The 23,479-nt window shown below is 36.9% G+C and overlaps 2 protein-coding genes across 2 annotated transcripts; one reads left to right on the top strand and one right to left on the bottom strand.

The window, feature by feature from the left end:
* The first annotated feature begins 330 nt into the window (after nucleotides 1–330).
* Nucleotides 331–21,207, top strand: LOC145218170 (uncharacterized). The gene is made up of 4 exons (XM_080085567.1): nucleotides 331–7,250; nucleotides 11,765–12,540; nucleotides 15,214–16,018; nucleotides 20,211–21,207. The coding sequence occupies exons 1-4, from the start codon at nucleotides 6,272–6,274 to the stop codon at nucleotides 20,876–20,878; spliced, it is 3,228 nt and encodes a 1,075-aa protein (XP_079941693.1). The 5' UTR covers nucleotides 331–6,271; the 3' UTR covers nucleotides 20,879–21,207.
* A 977-nt stretch (nucleotides 21,208–22,184) lies between these two features.
* LOC145218169 (protein FAM200C-like) lies at nucleotides 22,185–23,197 on the bottom strand. The gene is made up of 2 exons (XM_080085566.1): nucleotides 22,727–23,197; nucleotides 22,185–22,370 (listed from the first exon to the last, which is right to left on the bottom strand). Exons 1-2 carry the CDS (start codon nucleotides 23,195–23,197, stop codon nucleotides 22,185–22,187), a joined length of 657 nt encoding a protein of 218 aa, XP_079941692.1.
* Nucleotides 23,198–23,479: the final 282 nt, after the last annotated feature.

Raw genomic sequence — 23,479 nt, 5'->3', positions numbered from 1 at the left:
CGCAAGTAAAATGCCAATATGTGGTGGCTATTAAAGATACCTAAAAACGTAAAAACATAACATTCAAAATATACTTCACAGTCTTCCAAAAGTATGAATTTGAATCATATTGGTTTTTCAATGAAAAAATTCGCACAAAATTTCGCACCAACACGATACACGTTAAAACGGACGTTCTAATGCCGATTACTTATCGGTCGCTTTTGCACTATTGAGCTAGGTGTTATCATTGACCATTGGTGCACACTGCGTTTTTTACCACCCCTTTTTGTGTGTGTTTCGTCGCCCTTTTTGCTTTAAAATAACTTGTGTTTGCAATTTATGTCATTACCCTGATGAAGGTGTCTCGTATTGGACATCGAAACGTTGGCATACTTTAATAAAGACTGCTGGAAGAGCTAAAATTTTGTTGATAAAATATTCCCGGCAGCAACAGTTTGTTCAGGATAGTTTACGTTTAATGCAGAAGTATGCGGAAACACTATGCAGCATTTAACTGGTTTTCTGATTTTAAAAGAGTCATATCAAAACATACAAAATTTGGAAGGCGCAGCTGTACAACCAATTATTTTCTAAAATATTTCACGTATGCGCAACAACTGGTCTTGGTAGCTTAGTTGAGGGGTTTTCCGTAACGCAATACGGTTGGTGAGTTACTATTTGAAACAATAAAACTTTGGCGGAATAAAGTTGGTGAGTTATTGGTTTTGTTTTTTTTTAACTTTTTTTCTCGCATTTGCATATGTCTACGTAACCGTGACGACAACTGCGCGCTGACGTTGTAGGAATTAGGTATGTATGTGTATTACGTGTTCTGCGACTTGCGCTTCCGATTGTGCTAACAGCAATAGTCCAGCCGTTGGTTAGTTTGTTTTATTATAACACCAACAGTAATGCAATTTAAACGTGGCTTGACGTAATGTGATTCATACGCCCAACCGAAGTCGAATCGAATAGAATAATGTCCAGGGCTGGGGCGAAGCCCAGTCAATTCTGCCCCACGAGAACTTGAAACACACGGTATTTAAACACATATCAAAACAACGTCATTAAACTACGCACATGGGATCTGTTATTGGCCTGAAGGCACAGAACGTTTCCATACTGTGTTCAAAACATCAATTAGTAATTATATGGGATGTACCTCTGCGGTCTCACGCAATCAAACACTTGAGGTATATAAATCACGTAATGGGAAAACTTACAAGTCACGTCCGCTCTTACTCATGACGTCAATGCGAATATTACATCATTATGTTACATTAGTCTTCCTCCAAAAAGTGTTTTACATGAAACATTCACAAGAAAGAATTGCGAGACAACATATAAAAACAATTGTGACGATACGAAAGAAAAGCATTTGATTTACCACACCAAAACTGATACGCGTTAACAGTACAATTTGTCATAACGCTTGCGCGTCTCTCGAGCTCGGTTGTCGACAGTTATCCGAAAATTCGAGAATCGGGCTCAGCAGTGGTATGGGAAATTCAAATGTCCTCCTTCATTGTGCCACAAGTAGTTGTATGAATTCACATTTCTGCAACAATAAAATAAACAGCAGTACACGTACAAAAACGGTTTGCTTTGTGCTAGAGCAAGATTTAGATGCAATTACAAATAACAAAACATCACTAAATATATATCGCCTTTACTCTACGTGGTCAAAGTTATTCACGCAATATGCTTCGGTAAGCAACATCTGAGGCAGCTATGGCCTAGTAAAGATATCTGGTCTAGTGTCTAATGCATCATGTTTCCAATTGGGACGCCATCTAGCCAGTAAAGGTATAGCAACCTTGTGAAGTGTCATGGGAGAATATAAGTGCGGGGAAAAGCTCATCCCGTCAAAAATAGAGCATGTTGCTTGCAGACAATAAGGACTGGTGTAAAGCAGGTACGCGCGAGAAGCTAACGTATTTCTCAGAACCACGAAAAGTAAAAAAAAATTGTGGTGATCAGTCACAATCGCTACCAAGAGCTAACTTTTCCTCGGTGGCATACTAGAGAATAAAGTGTCTCAACTCGAAAAGTCGAGTCTCCACGAAGCTAATGGATATCGAGACAAGCAAAAGCAATAATAAAAAGCTTAGTTTCGAAATTAATAGTTCAAATTAAGTGTGTGTTTCACAATAAGTAGCTTTTAAACTAGCACATTACAAATAAAGAGACAAACAAAAGGTGTTAGTATAACATATCCCAAGAATGGGGTAGGCAAAGAACTTAATGACATAACAAAAACAATAAGGAAAACTTAACTGGTAAGATTCAAGAAGCGTCATCGTTGAAGTAGTGATTCATGACGATGCTTGATGTATTTGCTTGTTTCCATTTGTTCCGTAATCCAGTTATAATAGACAGTTTGTGTTTCCCATCTTCGTACCTCGAATAGTGTGAATCCCGTACACGATCCGATATCCGTACCACGAATGATGTGTAATCTCCGCACGCGAACTAGTGCGACCTCCAAACCGAATCCGATGTTTGAACGTACGCGAATAGATAGTGTCCTCCTCAGTGGCTCGAGCTCGATTGATTCGTCAAGAAATTGAAAGCTCGTGCTCTTGAATTCTTGTGGATGGATTGATTGATTGATAGTAACCTTCTAGCACTTGGCAAGGCTTAGTGCTTGTTCGTCGACTCGTCGTAGTCGAAGCGATGCTTGATTGTAGCGGAATTAAGTTGTACCGCTTGCTTGATTGTTGCTTGACAGGTAACAGTTGTTGTTGTTGTTGTTGTGGTTGTTGTTGTTTGACGTATTTCTTCTTCTCTTCTTGCAATTTACTGCTGGTAGCAAATCGCAGTCGGGGTACACCAATTGTAGGAATTATCACAGGGATCCTGATTTCTGAAGGTCCAAAAGGCGATTGCAAGCACGAAGCTTTGGTTGGTTTAGTTTGTGCGGTTGACAACAACGGTAATGCAATTTAAACGTGGCTTGACGTAATGTGATTCATACGCCCAACCGAAGTCGAATCGAATAGAATAATGTCCAGGGCTGGGGCGAAGCCCAGTCAATTCTGCCCCACGAGAACTTGAAACACACGGTATTTAAACACATATCAAAACAACGTCATTAAACTACGCACATGGGATCTGTTATTGGCCTGAAGGCACAGAACGTTTCCATACTGTGTTCAAAACATCAATTAGTAATTATATGGGATGTACCTCTGCGGTCTCACGCAATCAAACACTTGAGGTATATAAATCACGTAATGGGAAAACTTACAAGTCACGTCCGCTCTTACTCATGACGTCAATGCGAATATTACATCATTATGTTACAACGTCACTTCACCGATGGTCAACTACCACGCATCAGTGCACATAGTCATTGCCCCAGACATTTTAAGCTTTGTGCTAATACGAGTGTACAGCTTGAACTGAAATATAGTGATTTTTTAATTGCAACAAGACAAATGACGTCTGTAATCAGACACGTCTGAAAAGGAAATTGTTGTGCAGAAGACTGCCAAGCCAGTTGATGCTAGTCAGCTTATAACTTAAGTCGAGAATTTGGCTTTGCATATATTTGAAACGCATGGATTAATTGTTTTCGCTGCCTATATGTTGTGCTACTTTTAATAACCGTTATAACTTTAGAAAAATCTGGTTATCTCTGTAAATCTAACTGTTTAGTAAAATTCAGATTTAAATATGGATGTCTTTTATATTTAAAGTTTGCAGCGGCCTACCGCATCCTAAAGTTGTCCGCCATTTTATTTATTTATTGTTTTTAAGTTGTCCGACAGTTAACTCCCGATTGTTTAGACAATAGCTGAATGACCGGTTGATTTGTCATGCGTTTATAAGTGCCAAGCCTTTGTTGATCTCGCTCTTTTTTCTTGCTGTTATGCACCGGTGGTCGGTAAATTTTATTCCATTGTTGTTCAAGAATTGCCCAGATTTTGAACAAACAGGTGACGGTTTTATCTATACAGCATTATCTCATCTTCTTTAAGGTAAAACGCAAAAATATGAGCGTTACAGTATGATTGGAAGAACAATATAGATATGTTTGTATTGTATTTACGTGTATTTTTGTATTTACGCTATTTCAACGCTCTAAGTTACCCTAATGAATGCTTCAAAGTTTAAACATCAGTTCAAGTCAAAGGTTACATACAGTCGGGCTATTATAAAAGGTCTTACGCGAAATGTAGAACTAAAGCAGAAACGTTTTACCTGCTAGCCAGCGCTGTGTGTAAACATTTGTTCTTACATGGCTTGTGTCTACTTAACCGTGACGACAAATACGCACTGATGTCTTTTTACCAATGTTACACGCATCAGTGCGCACATTTAGAGCCCCAGGGAAATGAAGCTTTGTACTTATGCGAGTGTAGAGGTTTAGCTGGAACGTGTTAACTTATTTTTTAAGTTTCATCTGGGCAGTAAGTGTTTTTTAACAACAACAAACAGGATTTTTTTATGTTTAGTGCAGAAACACTATACTACATTTAACTCGTTCTCGTCTGGTTTTTCTGACTTTAAGACTTAGCTGTACAACTAATTATTTTCTAAAATATTTCATGTATGCGCAACAACTGTTCATGGTAGTTGATGGATATTGCAACTTAACTGCACCAAGATAAATGACCCTTGTAATCAGGCACGCAGGAAAAGGAAATTGTTGCACAGCTCAGCCAGTTGACGCTAGTTAGCTTATAACTTTAGTCGAGAATTTGGCTTTACAAATATTTGAAACACATAAAATAATTGTTTCGCTGCTCATAACATCTTGTGCTACTTTCAATAACCGTTATACTTTGCGAAGAAATGTGGTTATCTTTGTAAATCTGTCTGTTCAGATTTTTGATATGGATGTGTGTTATTTTTCACTGCCGTGCATTTACACAGCACGTCCAACATTTAAAGTTGTAAACACACAGGCGAGGGCATTTCTGTTAGTTAAAAGAAACTAATGTGAGCGTGAAAGTATAACTGGAATAATATTGTTTAAGAGTAATAATGATTGGTTTATTTGACCTGCCAGCCAGTGCTGTATGTGAGCGCAAGTTTCCTTTTTTCACATTGCACGCTTTGGTGCACACAGTTAGAGCCCCAGGCAATACAGGCTGTATACGAGTTTGAAGCGGCTTTTAAGTTATTTCTTCAGGCAAACATTAAATTATTACAGTTCCGTATTGACGAATATATGCCGTAGTAAAACGTTTTGTGATGCTAATACTGCATTAGATGTACTGACTACATTTCACTGCGTACTCTGTTTTCAAACAAGTGAATTGCTTTCTGTGATACGAGAATGTACAAAAGTCGATTTCTTTGGTTGGTTTTGCAGAACACAGATATTTCATAAAGGGTCTGTTGTGTTGACTTCGTTGGTGGTAAGCTACCTTTTAAAGGAGCAAATTAACTGCACTGCGCAAATGTGGATTTGGGTTTCATTTTTATGGCAAAATTGTTGTTGTAATATTTCTTGATATCATAGCTTACTTTCGGTTTTTAAACGTAGAGCTGATGTAATTGTTTATTGAATGGCATGTCTTGAATAAAAAACAAAGTAAGAAATTTTTAGGCCTGAGAACAAAATCCATTTGCATTGTGTTTGTGTATTTTATCAACTTTATGTGTGATATCCGCAAAGCTGAGATATCTATTTACCAACACCATATCCCTTCCCCAAAGAATTATAATTCCCAAGTTAGAAGGAATTTCTCCCAATGGAAAATCACTGTTTCAAATCATAATGCTACGTAAAAACCGTTATAATGCGCATTTGCCAGATATATTACCATGAAAATATACCAGCTGATATTTAGTTCATCTTCAAATTGTGTTTATGTTCAAAGATTTTAGTATTTCCAAAACAATTGTTCGATACGTAGCCTATCTGCAAACTGCTCTATGACCCTCACGTTAATGTCATGAATGAATGATTTAGTGGAAATATTTGAGTTTCCTTGTGTTTGGTTTGAAAAAGAAATTGTGCTGCGAAGTATTGACCACAAGTGGTGAATTGTTGATAAAAACGCTGCAGCGGTACCTTCACTATACACTACAAACGGGTTTCTCGCATTAGAAAAAGACGTTGGCACGTTATGAAGTTGGGACTGGGTGGTAACCTTGCTGGAATCAATAGTCTTATGACCAAGTTGTCACCATTCGCTTAAAAAAAACGGAATGACTGAGACCATATATTAAACCAAGGTTGTTATGTGACAATCTTATTTTTTAAATGTAATATTGTTGTTTTTAGAACATAAAATGGTAACATTTTTACTCAAATTAAAGAGAAACCTTATCGATGAAAAAAGGTTTGACCAAAGGAGAGATGAAAAAAAAACACATGTTGATTTACAAAAATGAAAAACCTTATGGATGTGATGTTTGTCAAAAAAGATTTCGCCGACATGGGCATTTAAAAAGCCACATGTTGACACACACCAATGAGAAACTTCATCGATGTGATGTTTGTGAAAAAAGTTTTGCCGACAGTGCAAATTTAAAAAAACACATTTTGATTCACACTAAAGAAAAACCTCATCTATGTGATGTTTGTGAAAAAAGGTTTGCCCAAAGTGGAACTTTGAAAACACACATGTTGACTCACACCAAAGAAAAGTCTTATCAATGTGATGTTTGTGAAAAAAGTTTTTCCCGAAGTGGACATTTGAAAACACACATGTTGACACACACCAGAGAAAAGCCTCATCAATGTGATGTTTGTGAAAAAAGGTTTAGCAAAAGTGGAAATTTAAAAGCACACGGTTTGACACACACAAAAGAAAAACCCCATCGATGTGATGTTTGTGAAAAAAGGTTTGCCCAAAGTGGAGATTTGAAAAAACACATGCTGATACACACTAAAGAAAAAACCCATCGATGTGATGTTTGTGAGAAAAGGTTTAGACGGACTGGACACTTAAAAATCCATATGTTGACACACACCAATGTCAAGCCTCATCAATGTGATGTTTGTGAAAAAAGATTTAGAACAGGTGGAAACTTAAAAGCACACGGTTTGACACACACAAAAGAAAAACCTCATCGATGTGATGTTTGTGAGAAAAGATTTAGCAATGTTGGACATTTGAAAAGACATATGATGACACACACTAAAGAAAAACCTCATCGGTGTGATGTTTGTAAGAAAATGTTTAGCCGGGTCGGACATTTGAAAGGACACATGTTGATTCACACAAATGAAAAACCCCATCAATGTGATGTCTGCGAGAAAAGATTTCGCGAAGTTGGAACTTTGAAACGACACATGTTGACACACACTTAGAGAAACTCCATCGATGTTTGATGAAAAGATATATTGCGGACAAGGTGGTTTGGAAAATACATATTCATCACACCTATGAAAAACCTTTTAAAGTGATGTTTGTAAAAAAGATTTTGTTTTGGTGCAAATTTTAATGTGATTTAACACATGTCAAGACAATGAGAGTTGTCTTAAACTTAAATCTCGTGTACATTTGAGTCTAAGACTGTATGTCGGAATACATTTGTTTGTCCAAAGTAGGAAAGTCACACAAGTGTAGGGTTTGTGAAAAACTGTTTGCTTTAACAGATTTTTGTATGCTTTGAGCAGGGAGTGGAACCGCTTGTCATACGGGTTCAGGTTCGGTTCAGTTCGGGTTCGCTTCGTTTTGTTTTTAAGGGTTTGGGTTCGGGTTCGGTTCATGTTTTTAAAAATGTACATTTTCGAGTTTAGTTCCGGTTTGGGCAAATTGTCTGGTCCGAACCGGTTTGCGGTTTTTAAACCGGTTTAAATTTTCATTGGTTTCAATTGAATTCTACCCATCATCTACCTGGCCTTATCAAACTCAAAAATAATTTTGACCGTGCACTGTTATTTTGGACACGCCCTGTAAATGTTATCTCGCGTATTATTCAGTACGCTGTTTTGAAAATAGTCACAAAATTAAAAACATTATTCATTTTTTGCGAGTTCGGTTCTGGTTCGGGTCCAACGCCTAACAGAATATAGGGTTCAACTCCGGTTCGGGTTTTTAGGAAATCGTAATTGGCGGTTCGGGTTTAATGAAATTAACCGCTCAAACCGGTTCGCGGGTTCGGGTTCAGTTCCGGTTCGACTCCCTGGTTTTGAGAAAGAAAAAAAATGAAATTTAAAACAGTACAAAGCATTCAAGGAAAAGCTCCACTTGACTTTTTGCTTTTCCAAATTGCAGCAACAAACATTTTTGTAAAGCAGTCACTGATGTGACAACAACAGGTTATAATCAATCAATCAATCACTGTTTTATTTGTTTCAACGCCAAAATATGAATGAGACAGATGACATAAATGTAAACATGTAAAATAGGGATTAAGAATCCAGCAACTATGTCATCTATTTTACAACTTACAATGCACAAATAAATAACCTGAAATTTCATCCTTGTTTAAGTTGATCGAGTCTAAATCAAAAATGGCAAACACATAATAAAAACTCGCTACTTGAGTAAAGTAGCTTCCGAAATTTCTACATTGTCAAATCTGTGCTTCAGCAGTTTTCTGAACGCCGAAAAATGACTCACTAAGCAATCAACAATATGTAAGCAATTTGTTGGCTTGCGTTGCAGAACAGATTGTAGCAGACACATTGTGCATTTTCGTTTAGCTGTTCATAACCGTTTCGTTCTATTAATTTTCACAGTAAACGTTTCACCACAAAGAAGGGTCACATGCACCACAGTGACTAAAATTTGATATTTAAATTGGATTTCGAAGCATGCGCTAGAAATGGCATTACAACAGAACTGTAGATTCACGATAACCACTACATGCAGGATTCAACTTGTCGCTGATGGCCTGCTTTGATTTCAGTCGAGTGAATCGAATTGCTTCCTGTAATACGGAAACGTGCAAAAGTGGGAGGTAGCAGCTGCACAAATGATTACTCAGTTGAGGAATTTTCAGTAGCGAGCTGAAGCTAGTGAGCAGGTTGAATAATTTCTGTACTGGACGATATCATAATGTTTATCACGCACAGGTTTAATAGTTACCAATGGTCTGTTGAGTTTGTGTGCATAACCTAAGCTTTATAAAATGTAAATGAACCAAGCTAAACGTAAATTAATACCAAATCGCACCAAATTAGATAATAATACCAAATTAAAAATAAACAAAGTTGTAAAACTCAGTCTCTACACAAAACACAATTAATTGTTTGTTTCCAAATGTTAGCGTTCTAAAAATAGCAGTTTTATGATGACGATCTACTGGTATTTTACCTCTAACTTATGGTTTACTAGTGCAACCTATGGCACTATATTTTTGTGCATATTGTGCTAAAACTGTAATAATATGTAACCTATTTGTTGGCTTACAACGCACAATAGTTGGTAAGTTGGTAGCAGGCACTTCGTGCCAATTCAGAAACCGTTTCGTTCTACTATTTTTGCAGTGAAAAGTTCACCACACAGGAAAGGGGGGTTCCAATGCGCCACAGCAATTGAATAGATGTTTGCAACCCAAATTGGATCAAAGCGTGCGCTAGCAAATTGTTCAGCCAATTTGGCATTGTTCAAACGAGCGAGTCAAATTGCATCCTGTAATATCGAAATATTGAAAAGTGGAAGGACGCAATTGCACAACTGATTGCGCAGTTAAGAATTTTTGGTAGCGAGGTAAAGCTAGTGGGCAGGTTAAATAATTTGTGTTATGGACGATTTCAGTATGTTTACAACGCACTGGTTTAACAGTTTACCAATGGTCATAATATAAAGAAAGAACTTAAAAATGTAATGAAGCAAGCTAAACGTAAATTAATCCTACACATGTGGGTAATAGTTAACGAAGATTTGGCGTGAAATTTTAAATCGCATGTGTAATTGTATCTAACCCACATAATCGTTGCTGCACATGAATACTAAAATTATTTCATTCGTGATTCTTTTGTCAAAAGACCTTGACAGGTTAAATAAAATTAGCAAATGTTTACAATTCTACATATGATTTTGAGAGTGTTATTTTGTCTCATCTTATGAAGGCTTGTTTGTTGCACATATTTGGTTAAGTACTGTATAAACCATTTGTCAGTGGCCCAACCGGTTGTTTCTAAAAAATACAAATGACCATTGGAATCGGACACGCTGGAAAAAAGTTGTTGCACAGCTGACTGCCACATAGTGAAGTCAGTTGATGCAAGTTAGATATTTAAGTATTTCGTGTTGTTGAGATGACGGATAGAGTGTATAGTGAGTCTGTTTGGCTCTATCCGTCATCTCAACAACACGAAACCTTACGTTAAATATTTAGGTAAGTATTTTGAAGAGTTAAACTCACGAAATCATGCGTGCAGTTATTTATCAAAACAAGACTAATTTCAACAAAGCAAACTAATTGTGATGAAAAAAAACTTTTTTTTGCGAAAGATATTTTGATCAGTCTATCAGGTGCAATGTGCAACTTTACCTGTAGCAAGTTTATCCTTAAGGCCCGTTTACACTATACGTAGCGCGCCTGCATATGTATTATTGTTTTGTATCGGCTTGCGCGCATATTGTGAGGGTATATGTGCGTAAAAGTTTTAGTTTTGTCAACTATAATTATGAGCTAATTGAGAAGATATGTGCTTTTTACGGTGCGCATTTTGACTCAAATTTGGACTAATTACTTTTCACATCGTAATGATCGCATGTTGTCACAAAGTATTATGTAATTTACACTTATACAGAGCCTTGACAAATTAGAACATGTAACATTAAATTTATGGTGATCCCAAGTTGTTGTGAGATAAAAATTAAGTAGAGCATTTAATTTAGTAAACTCTAGTACGCACCGAAAATTGCAGTTTAAACGGAAGTGATGGTAAGCTCAGGTGCCACATAGTATAGTGTAAACCGGAATTTAGGGTAAGGACATATAAGTTGAAATATGTATTACATAACCATAGGCGCCGAACACGGGTATGCCACGTCTTCAAGAAGCATTGGAATTTTAACATTACAAGGTTGTAAAAAAATAAAACGACGTGTGGGCGCTCGCTTACGGGAGAAGGGGAACACCGCTGTCCCGGGTTACACGTCAACAACCACGTGATGACAAAGTTTTGCGTATGTGAACTAAATTTTGAGAATACAGTCCAATCTTTGTTTTAACTGCCTTTAACGCAATAACAACGACTGTCTAGTTTAATCGAAAACACAACAACGCTTTTTGTTACGGCACAAAAGTTGGTACTTATAAAAATTAACGTGTTAGCTTGTCAAAAGTTTCTGCCAGTTTAAGACATCGTTTGAAGTACACTGAACTTTTACGTTAATAATGCGTCACATTTAAACATGCGACACGTTGTAAACGAAACAAACGATTTTATAACGTATAAAACGATTTTGCTAGGCCAGAAGTGTACGGGCTTTCTTACGTGAAAACAAAGCATTTTTGACGTCATTTTGTGACGTCATATATATGGCATACCCAGGAAAAATTTAAAGTCGGCGCCTATGCACGTGACTATTTATTTGTCATTTTTTCTACGTTTGCGGACGTAAAACGTTTAACTAAATTTGTTTTTTGAACAATTTAGGAGTTATTATTCCTTTGTTTTTAACCGAAGTACTTGGTAAAATGCTAAAATCATGTTTCATATTACAGCACTCGTACGTCAAATAATTGTTAAAAATACATATTACTTAATCAACTAACTTAAAGAGAAATGGGTTCTCAAGATTTGTGTTCTGAGCAGAGTAATATTTGCGAGAAAATGTTTATCGAAAGTGAAAATCAACAACAACATACGATTCAAGCCAACAGTAAGAAGTCTTATCGATGTAATATTTGTGAGAAAAAAATCAGCACCCGTGGAAATTTGAACAAACACTTGTTGATTCACACCAAAGAGAAAACCATCGATGTAACGTTCGTGAAAAAACATTCAGCCAACGTTGTACTTTAAAAAAACACATGTTTTCTCACAGCAGTGAGAAACCACATCAATGTGATATTTGTAAAAGAACATTTGCCCAACGAGAACTTTTGAAAAGGCACATGTTTATTCACACAAATGAGAAACCTTATCGATGTGATGTTTGTGAGAAAAGCTTCACTGCAAACGGAGCTTTAAAAAAACACATGAGGAGTCACACCAATGAGAAACCTTATCAATGTAACATTTGTGAGAAAAGATTTATTGGCTGTGGAAATTTGAAATCACACATTATGACACACACTAACGAGAAACCCTATATATGTGAAATATGTGGAAAAGGAAGCAGACAAGTTGGAGATTTGAAAAAACACATGATGACGCACACCAATGAGAAACCTCATCGATGTAATGTTTGTGAAAAAAGTTTTGCATTAAATAGAACTTTGAAAGTTCACATGTTGATACACACCAACGAGAAACCCCATCAGTGTCATGTTTGTAGAAAAAGATGTCGCCAACATGGAGATTTGAAGAAACACATGATGACCCACACTAAAGAGAAAACCCATCATTGTGATCTTTGTCATGAAGGATTTGCCCACTTGGAATATTTGAAAAAACACTTGCTGACTCACACAAAAGAGAAACCCTATCGTTGCAGAAAAAAAAACGATTTGCCCAAAATGGAGTTTTGAAAAAGCATATATTGAATCATACCAACTGCAAACCCCATCGATGTAATGTTTGTGAAAAAAAATTTTCCCAACGAGACAGTTTCAAAGCACACATGTTGACACACACCAATGAAAAGCCGTATCGAAAGTTTTAACCTATTGAGGTAATATTCTTTACCCAGCTTTACCCATATATCGTAATATTCTTTACCCAGCTCAATGCTTGTTGGTGATTATCATTTAAATTTAGAAAAACAAGTCATATATTCTTAAAGTTTTAAAAATAGATATTTCACCTTTACATCATCATCACTATCTTAAGCACAAAGATATCACATATTAGTAAAACAGTGCACATTAAACAACTGTAAAAAACGCATGAAATTAATATTTAAAACGAACGTTTTCACCTGAAATCAACACACAGTAAACTAGAATAGTATGGTTGTCATTTTTATCATATTTTTATTCAAGATGAAGCTAAAATGTATTGTTGGTGCATAATCCAAATATCAACAAAACAAACGCTTGATTTAAAGCTTAACGGATAGTTTACTTCTTGCAGAATTTTGTCTGGTTTGCAAAAATACATCTAGTAGAAATCATTTAAATTAAACTCAGTGGCAGTTTACATCACATACAAAACTGAAAAAAAAAATGAAAAAATGTGCAAAAGTCGGAGGTCGTAATAAATCACCATTACTTCCAGTACTATAGTGTTTGCTAGTAACGGGCAATTTGTTCAAAGATCCACCTGTTATTCAAACTGTTGTTCTTTGTGTCCATGGTTACTTAAGTGCAGTTGTCCAGTTACTGACCGTTTGCGTATTTTATAATTACCCGTCAGGTGTTTGCAAGCGATACATTGCTGCACAGGTTATGCCTACATAATTAGCCAGCTTTATATGATTACAACGAAAAAACATAGCAACAAACTGCCGCAGCGTATATTTGTGTGAACAAGGTAGGCGGGCAAAGAAATTATTGCCACAGCATTATCATATATTTAAAAAAAATATTGTGTGCTGGAATAACATTGCAACCAGACGAACAATGTAGTAATGATTGTTTTATTTGCTGTAAAACGTGGCAGGTAAGACTTAATGCTTACGATAAATTTGCTTGTATGGCAATTATGTAGAAACGGACATTGTCCAAACGCCATGAAAGCTTATATTACGGCAGGACATAATAAAAAGGCCTCGGGCGTAATTTGACTTGACAGCCAACACTGTGGACAACCGTATCAACTTGATGTCCTCGCGTCACCGGTAGTCAGTCACACGCATCGGTGCGCACAGTCAGAGCCCCGGGCATTAGAGGCTATTTTCAGGCTTAAGTGTTACAAAGTACAGTATTGTCCGATATATTTGTCGCAGAATGCCGTACTAATTTTACAATTTTACGTTGATTTTAAGATAAATGGCAGGGGAATTACTAAACATTTGTAGCCATGAATTTGTTGAAAAAAGGCTAGTTTCGCTTTGCAGTATTATGCACGTCTCAGATAGTGTGATCTGATTTCAAACGATTTAATTTCTTAGTTAATATCAGAACGCACATAGTACCTAGCTGCACAGCTGGCCAATATCTAAATTATTTACTACGCGCAAAAACTGGTCATATATTTTTTCTTTGCAGTAAAAAGTGTAAACAATCAGGGAACCAAGGGGTAGAGTAGTTATTTAGCAGTACCGAGATAAAGCTCGTACGCATGTTAGTTGCATTGGGAAGATAGCTTTGTTAAGAACACACTGTTCAAAACGATTCACCACTGGTCTGTTATGCTAAGTCAAACTTTTGTTATCTTTTAAGCGTGCAGTTTAACTGAGTTAGCAAATGTAACAAGCTCCGCAAAAATAAAGACGACACATGACTATTATTCCCAAAACTCAGACGTTTACTTTAATTGGTTCCTGTCACACTGTTATGACTTTTTGTATTGTCCAAATTTCGGATTCGAAAAACATCTGAGTCGACTATACCTGTTAAAATGCTTGTTGCTATATTTTAGTTTCGAACAAGACTGTATCAATTGAATTTATTTTTTATGCAATGACATGTCTTGAATTAAAAAGTGAAAAAAATGTTAGACTTGCTATCAAAATGCTAGTGGGAGCGATAATCTGTTCGTCAAGCGGCTTAGACGTTTTGTGACCAAAATAAATAACGCTTGTATTCGGACATTTTTAAAAAAAGGAGACATATCTTAGCCGACTGTCACATTGCGAAGTCAGTTGATGTCAGTTAGACATTTGGAACCGTTGACAAACGTTTTACAAATCTGTCTGTTTTTGCTGAATTGCGAATTTGTATGTTTCATATATCATAAAAAAGATGTATCCTTTCGGAGTTCATTTCGTGTATGGTAACCTAAATAACTACGCAGCGTTCACCGAACACAGTGAGTCAAAATATTTTATGACATTACCCCCTATAAATTTAATCCAAAAATGCAAAGTTTGTCTGACTGATTACATAATTTTGCCTCAATACGATACATTAGTCTCGGCCTAAAGCTTTTTTATTATAGGCATGTTGTGACAATTATTAGTTAACCCACTTGACAATATTAGAAGTATTTTTCTTTTGTTTCAAACAAGTCAATGACAAAACAACCGAAATAATGGTGCAATAGCCGACATCTCGATTTTAGATTAAAAGTTATTGTCTTTCTTAGATGAAGTTTAGACAAGTTGGATAGACATAAAACTCCAGGGAATGTCTTCTTCCCAAAACAAACAAGCTCGCAGGAATGGTGAGAAAGGATTTAGTGAAAATGGGAATTTAGCAACACACCTATTGACTCACACCAAAGAGAAACTTTATCGATGGACTATTTGTGAAAAAGGATTTGCACAACGGGGGAGTTTAAAAAGACATATGCTGACACACACCAATGAGAAACCACATCGATGTGATGTTTGTGAGAAGAGCTTTGCCCTACAGTGGAATTTAAAAACACATTTGTTGACACACACCAATGAGAAACCTTATCAATGTGATGTTTGTGGGAAAAAATTTCGTCAAGTTGGAGGTTTACAATATCATACGATGACACACACCAATGAGAAACCACACCATTGTACTGTTTGTGAAAAAAGATTTTGCGCTGTTGGAGCATTGAAAATACACATGTTGACCCACACTAAAGAGAAACGACATGGATGTGATGTTTGTGGAAAATGTTTTATCCAGAGTGGAGGTTTGAAAAGACACATGTTGACTCACACTAAGGAGAAACCACATCGATGTGATGTTTGTGAGAAATGTTTTGCTATACGGAGTCATTTGAAAACACACCTGAAGACACATACTGATGAGAAACCACATCGATGTGATGTTTGTGAGAAAAGTTTTTCCGTACAGAGTAATTTGAAAAAACACATGGAAATACACACCGACCAGAAAAACCATCGATGTGACATTTGTGAAAAAAGTTTTGCCCTACTGAGTTATTTAAAAAAACACATGATGATACACACCGATCAGAAACCCCATCGATGTGATATTTGTGAAAAACGCTTCAGACAAGGTGTACATTTGAAAACGCACATGTTGATTCACACCAAGCAGAAACACTAATGATGTAGTGTTTGGAATGAAGCTTTGACCAAGGCGGAACTTTAAAACATTGGTGAACATTTCAAAGACACATGTTGGCTCACATTAAGGAAAAAACTCATCTGTGTTATGTGTGTAATAAATGCCTTGCCAAAACTGACATTTGATAACTACATATTGCCTCACAGCAAAGAAAAAATCCATCGATTATTCAGTCGATGTCGACAGTTTAAACAACACATGTTGATTTATGCTAAAGAGCCATCCTATTGATGTAATGTTTGTAAATAAAATTCGTAAAACAAACAAACGTGCAATAAGTTTTTGGGGGGGTCTGTAATCCAAATGAAGACATCCGATATTCTTTGGTAAAACACAAGTTGTTATGTATTAGCGTTACAAGTTAAGGCGGTAATGTTGTGTGTTTTACATCATTAATAGGGCAAGTTTTTGTTGCAGTAAAATCGTGAGAAAGTTGCACTTAATTTTAACAAAAGTTGCATGTATGCACAAGTTTTTAAAACATACCAACAGTCAATCAACATTGCGCTATGAAAACATGTGTCCTAACTGATAACTAGCACTCTGGCCTGATTCAATCAGTCTCGGGAGCATTATTGCGCAACAATCACTCTTCAGTCTTCACTCGCGCACGAGAAATTAAAAGGCGAACGGGGAGAGTAACAGCTCCCATACTATACTATCACTGCGCCCTTAAAAGCTGAATGGTACATTTTAATTAGGTTAAGATTCAAAGTTCAAAATACTACTTGACGTGAAGATGACTAGCGGGTCGCAGTTTGGACATCCTTGCCTTAGACTGTCATCTTAACAGATATCAAGGGTTATCACTTCTTACTTGCAAAATAACGAATGCAATTTTATAAACACATAGTTTAACTAACTAAGGTATCTCAACAAAACTTTGCCTTGAAAGACAAGACACAACCGGTTACCGTTTGTGCGGTTTGGTCAAACGTCATACTTCCACTTCTAATTTAGTTCGGGCACTCTCGCGCTTGGCTAGGGTTGTTGAACTTCTAGCTTGCAAACTAACTGTTGCGTCATAGATAACATTGAGATGCAGCTAATCCATCAAGCTTCTTATCAAACCTAATAAAATATAAAAATAATACAAAAATTTGGTATTAGAATTTAGGTTTTGCTAAATGAAAAATCTAATCATCTAGCCATGGCCGGTGGGATAAATGTATGGATTTTTTAAAGGGAGCCTTAATTTATTTTGGCTACTACAATGGGTTTAAATGGGATTAAAAAGGTTGAAAACCACTGTGCTAGTGAGCTTTATTTGTAGCTGAATGGATAAAGAATAATCTGGCAATGGCGATAAAATCCAAACCACAAGTGCAAAAAATTACATTAATCACAAACAGGTTATTCCGTCTAAAGCAGTGGTTCTTAACCTGGGGTTCGCGGACACCCAAGGGGTCCGTAAGCTGGTTTCAGGGGGTCCACGGAGGGAAATATTTTAAGTATCATTAACCAACAGAAGAATATTTTTAAGTTTCTCAACCGTTTTTACAATCCTGCATACGAGTGCACGCTGTTTATTACAACTTAATTGGGCCAAGAACATATCGTTTTTGTAATTGTTTTCGCTATTGTGACATCATAACACACATGTACAATATACTTTATAGGAGTGATTTGTGAAGTTATGTGTACTGGAAATATTATCAATTCGATGCGTTGGCCACTACAATACAGAAACGTCATTGATTTTCAAGGACTGTGAAGGCAGATTTAAGATCAGTTCCTGTCAAAGCTTACGAAAAGGGATGATAAAATAAGAGGCCTCGATCCTTAGAAATAACTGTAGCATGAGATATTTAATCTGCCAGCCAGCGCTGTATGTGGGCGCAACCTTTTTTTCGTGTCCACTTCACCGTGACGGCAACTACGCCCTGACGTCACTTCACGACTGGTCTGGTTACACGCATCGGTGCGCACAGTCAGACACCCAGAATCCCAGACATAGTAGGCTATCTAGTCTCAAAACCAGCTTTAGACTGAAACTACTTTTTACTTTAGGTGGTGAACAAGGTGTGTAGTACTATAGCGGCATATTTGCTACAGTCTAAACTGTGTTAGCACTACAGACAAGCTTGTGTTGCTGTTTAAAAGAACTGATAGATGAATAATAAGACTGTTGTACCAACTGACTGGGCAAGTAAACTGTTTTACGTTTTATGCAGAAAGGCTATGTAGCATTTGACTAGCACTGATTGCTCTGATTTCAAACCAGTCATATCAGAACGTACAAATGGCCACAGCCTCACAAACTAATTACTTTCTAAATCATTTTATGTATGTGCATCAACTCAAAGGTTATGAAACAAGTTGAGTGACTTTTCAGCAGCGAGGCAAAACTATTAAGCACATTACTTGGTTTCGTTATGGCATTTTTGTTTGCATATTATGTTAAGGACGTACAGCTTAACTATTTTGCTAGTGGTCTGTTATGTTGCGATAAATTCAAGACAAGTAACCTTTGAGCGATCAACCTATCCGCACCATTATAAATGACGCTTGTAATATGCCACATAGGAAAAAGGAAATTGTTACACAGCTGACTGCCACATTGGGAAGCCAGTTGATGTCGGTTAGAATAATACGTTGTGCGGCAAGACGCAGAACAATCGTAAATAGTTAAATTAAATTTAACAAAGTACTGCAATAAACAACCAAATATCGCTAATGTCGAGGTGTCAAGTTTTCTTTAATCTAATTTACGTTTTTGTTCCCGTTTTAGTTTGTTTGAACCAGTGCGAATGACATAGAAAAATGAAAAAAGTTGCTGAAGGTTAGGCTGTTTTGGCGGCGTGTTTCTTTTTTACCGTGACACTGCACTGCGCGAGAGGGTTTGCTGGTAATCCTCCACTTGCTGACTTTAAAATGAAAGAGTAAACCGTCAAACTTTACAAAAATCTCGAAAACGACGGGCAATTAGACGTAAACAAAACGATTAACGACCGTTATCGCCCCCAATTCAAGGGGCTATGATCTGTAATACTTTTGCACTACATGCAGTTTCTGCAGGAATACATGTACATATTGCAACTGTACCAATTTGCTAGTGTCATTTTAACGGAATTACCAGTCTTGTTTTGTATGTTTTTCTTGATATATTCGCGTACTGTTCATTAATTACATGTACACGTCTGTTGGGACCTATTCGTTTTTGCAAAGCCAAAACAATCATGTTAGTAGCTCAGATGGTGTATAGCAGAGGTGTGCAACCGGCCGCCCGCAGGCCACAATCCGATTATTGTGACTCTCGCCAACACACTGATTCAGAGAAAAATATAATTCTTCTGGAAATTCTGCACATTTTTTGGTAAATCTCCTAAGTTGCTCTATTAACGGGACAAGTATAAGCTAAACCAGCGTTTTCCAATCACTGGGCCATGCAACCATTTTCACCGAATGTGACCTAATGATTCCCTTTTTCTAGCAAACAACTATTTGGTTGTTAAAGCCAGTGTTGCGGCGAAACTCTGTATGTTTTAGAAAATAAATGTATTTATGCTTTAGGAGAACTTCAAATTGACTGTTTACATGAAAAACATCGCCCTCGCTTGCTTGGTATCCGAAATTGGTTTCATGGCCCACCGACGAAAAAGGTTGCACACCCCTAGTGTATAGTATAGAGTCGTAAATAGGACATACAAAAAATAAATTGGCAGATATAGCAAAACCACCCTTCTAGCTTGTAATTTGTGTGTTTGTGTAATTTACCCTGTTCAGTGACGTAGTCTAATTATCTGAATTTAGAAATATGTTTCACCATTTAAACGACTTAACAAAAACATTTAATTTCTATTTTAGTTCAGCTCACAGGACTCGTTTGTAAAAAAACCGTAAGCAAAAACTTTACGCCCTGCACAGTCATACTCGCAAAATGAAAAGCGATTTGATTTAACTGCTATAAATAAACATCCATGTGAGCGACAAGAGAGAAACCTTTGCATTCAACCACGATCTGAAAGGCGACATTCGCCCCAACATGAGGAAAAAATCAAGGAAGTCCGATGTTGCTGATCAGAGGTTTAATCAAGGTGGAAATTTAGAAACACACAAATCAACACATAATAATATGAAATCTCATCGTTGTGATGTTTGTGAAAAACTTTTTAGTTACGATGCAACTTTAAAAACACATATGTTGATTCATACCAATCAAAAGCCTCATCGATGTGACGTTTGTGAAAAAAGATTTATCCGAAGAGGGGATTTCAAACAACACATGTTGACACACACAAATGAAAGACCACATTCGTGTGATGTTTGTGAAAAGCAATTTAGCCAAGTTGGATATTTGAAAAAACACATGTTGACCCACACTAAAGAAAAACGGTATCAATGTGATATTTGTGAAAAACGATTTCGAACCAGTCAACATTTAGGAACTCACACGTTGACACACACCAAGGAGAAATGTTTTCGATGCGATGTTTGTGAAAAAAGATTTCGTTTCAGAGGAAATTTGAAAACGCACATGCTGATTCACACTAATGAGAAACCACACCAATGTGACGTTTGTGAAAAAAGATTCGGTCTTGGTTGCGACTTGAAAAGACACATGTTGTTGCACACCAATGAGAAGCCTCATCATTGTTACGTTTGTGAAAAAAGATTTACCCAAAGTGGAAATTTGAAAAGACACATGTTAACACACTACAAAGAGAAACCTCATCGATGTGATGTTTGTGAAAAGAGATTTACACAGGGTGGAGCTTTGAAAAGTCACATGTTGACACACATTTATTGATGTGTTTTTTTGGTTATACTTAATGTATGTTGGCTTGAGAGAAACGACCAACTTTTTTGTTTTCTGGCAACGCCCAATTTGTTCAATACGCCATTTGCCTACACTGGGTTGAACTGCTACATCTTTTGCGTCTATTGCTTCTTGAAACGCGTTTGTCCAGACGTTAGCAGGGACAAAATAATTTAGTATGTTAACACACTACAAAGAGAAACCTCATCGATGTGATGTTTGTGGAAAAAGATTTGCCCGTTGTGATAGTTTAAAAGTACACTCGATAAAACACACAAAGGAAGAAAAGTAATTGATGTGTTGCTAAAAAATAAGATTTATTGGCGGTTTGAACAGACATATGTTGATGCATGGTAAAGAGTAACTTAATCATTATGTTTTTGTAAAAAGGGGTTTGGTTTCCTAAAAAAATTCTTGAACAACAAACAGAAGTGTTGACCCAAAGAACTTAAGTTGAGTTTAGTTCGCTTGGTGGAAGAAAACATAGCGACACAGTTGCACTGAACAATCACCAAGCCAGAAATAGTACGCAATGTTAAGGCGTTATGGGGCACAAAAAGAGGACACGATTGGTGGATTATGATGAAACGCGTTACACCGTATTTATAAAACGCTATGCGGCAGGAGCTTACCAGAAAGTGAGTTTGGCCCATTGTAAGTATAATATCAGAATTTACATGCGACCCCATTTTTTGGCACTGAGAAAAATGTTTTAAGTATTGCTATAACGAAAGAACAACTACACAAACTATACGTAATTACAAACAAATACGGCGATACAAAAGTATTCCGAAAAAAAGGCTACACAAAAGTGTTACGAAAAAAGTTTTTTCATTTAAAAGATAATGGAGTTTCATTTAAAACATAAACCAAATTTTAGGAACACAAACTTGTTAAGTTGTTCAACATTTTGTTTTCACTGTTAGTGAGATGGTTGCGTCTGTATACTGTCCACAAGTTTTTTAAGCCGCGGCTTGACTTTGCACAAGCTTAACCGCATGTCATGCTCTTCCAATCGATTACGATGTCTCGTTTTTAAAATGCTCATGGAGCTAAATCCTGCTTCACACAGCCATGTGGTTGAAAACGGGATTAGAAGTTGAATAACAAAATTTGACATAGTCGGGTAGGTTGAGTGGATTGACACCCAAAAGTAAATATTTGCGGAGACCTTTGGGTATTTTACTTTAAAGATGTTAAAAGAAATGCGGTTTGATGCATCAGCTGTCATTTCTGTAAATTCTTCCGCAACACGGAGAGGCAGTTTAGGCAAATCTACGATAGAAAAAAGGATCTATTATCCAGTCATGTTCTTTTGGACGGCGAGAATGTTGCCATAGTAGTGCTCAAACTTTTTACTAAGCTGCTGAAGGTGTCCAAGTATGGTATCTTGGATAGCCACATCTCTGTCGACAATGTATTGCTGTAGTTCTGGAAACATGTCAAACTCATTTCGCTTTACATAACTTTGCCACAGGATCAGCTTTTTGTAGAAAACAGTAATTTTTGCAATATAATCAAGAATTGTAAAGCCAGAACCTTGCATGGATTGATTCAAACAGTTCAGCGAATCAAATATGTCGGCTAAGTAAGCTACGTTTGCAATGAACTTTTCCTGGCCAAACTTTTCAGACAAAGCCAAATGTTCATGTTTTTGGAGGAAAATAACAATTTTTTTCGCAGTTCATAAATCCGTTTGAGTATTTGACCACGTGACAGCCAACGCACTTCTGTGAGCAATAGTAATCCCGTGTGATCAGCACCCATTTCATCACAAAAACAAAAAAACAAACGCTGGTTGAGTGGCCTTGCTTTAAAGTAATTGACACATTTTGTCACCGAATTCAAAGTATCATGCAGTTCCTCTGATAAATTTTGGGCGGCAAGTGGTTGCATGTGCAAAGAACAGTGCGTCCATTTTGCGAATGGTGCTTTGTCCTGAACCCTTTTTACAACCCCCGAATTGATGCCAGTACATGCTGCCGCACCATCGGTACATATTCCAGCACATTTTTCCCAGGATATACAACGATCGTGAAAGAAATCGTCAAGACTTTTGAATATATCTTCACCTCTAGTATGCAATTGCAATGATTTGCAAAACAAAAGCTCTTCTAATACTTCTCCTTCGTTGATATATCGAATAAATACAGGAAGCTGAGGCAGGTCGGCTACATCAGTAGACTCGTCTAATTGAACTGCATACCATGGAGAAACATTTACTTGAGTGACAATTTGGTCAAGAACGTCATTGGACATGTCTTCAATCCTACGTTTTACTGTTGCAGCTGATAATGAAATTGAATCCATGTCATCATAGCTCTCCACAAGCGGCCTCTTTACTTCATAATATGAAACCGCCAACATACATTTTACTGTGGCATTTGAATTTGGAACACAGACCTTTCCACAGCAACCGATAATTAAGAGAATAACCGATAAGCAACGCTTATGGCTTCAATCTTTGGCCGCTCAATACTTCTCCAAACCTTGATTGACAAAATATTATAGGGCCACCTGCAGCGATACCGAGTTCTACGTTGAACGATTTGGATTTCAACGCTATAGAAATAGGTTTTGGCATGAGATGTC

Source organism: Phallusia mammillata, chromosome 3 (genome assembly GCF_965637545.1).
Source record: "Phallusia mammillata chromosome 3, kaPhaMamm4.hap1.1, whole genome shotgun sequence".
NCBI classification, from domain to species: domain Eukaryota; kingdom Metazoa; phylum Chordata; class Ascidiacea; order Phlebobranchia; family Ascidiidae; genus Phallusia; species Phallusia mammillata.
Note: the sequence above shows the minus strand (reverse complement) of the source record. Positions and strands in the feature narration are given on the sequence as shown.

Coding starts and splice junctions, on each gene's coding strand:
- LOC145218170 (XM_080085567.1), top strand. CDS start 6,272: ATGAAAAAAGGTTTGACCAAAGGAGAGATGAAAAAAAAACACATGTTG. Junction 7,251..11,764: donor ACGACACATGTTGACACACA/CTTAGAGAAACT, acceptor AATATTTGTGAG/AAAAAAATCAGCACCCGTGG. Junction 12,541..15,213: donor ATTTGCCCAAAATGGAGTTT/TGAAAAAGCATA, acceptor GATGAAGTTTAG/ACAAGTTGGATAGACATAAA.
- LOC145218169 (XM_080085566.1), bottom strand. CDS start 23,197: ATGGATTCAATTTCATTATCAGCTGCAACAGTAAAACGTAGGATTGAA. Junction 22,371..22,726: donor TGCATGATACTTTGAATTCG/GTGACAAAATGT, acceptor TTCTACAAAAAG/CTGATCCTGTGGCAAAGTTA.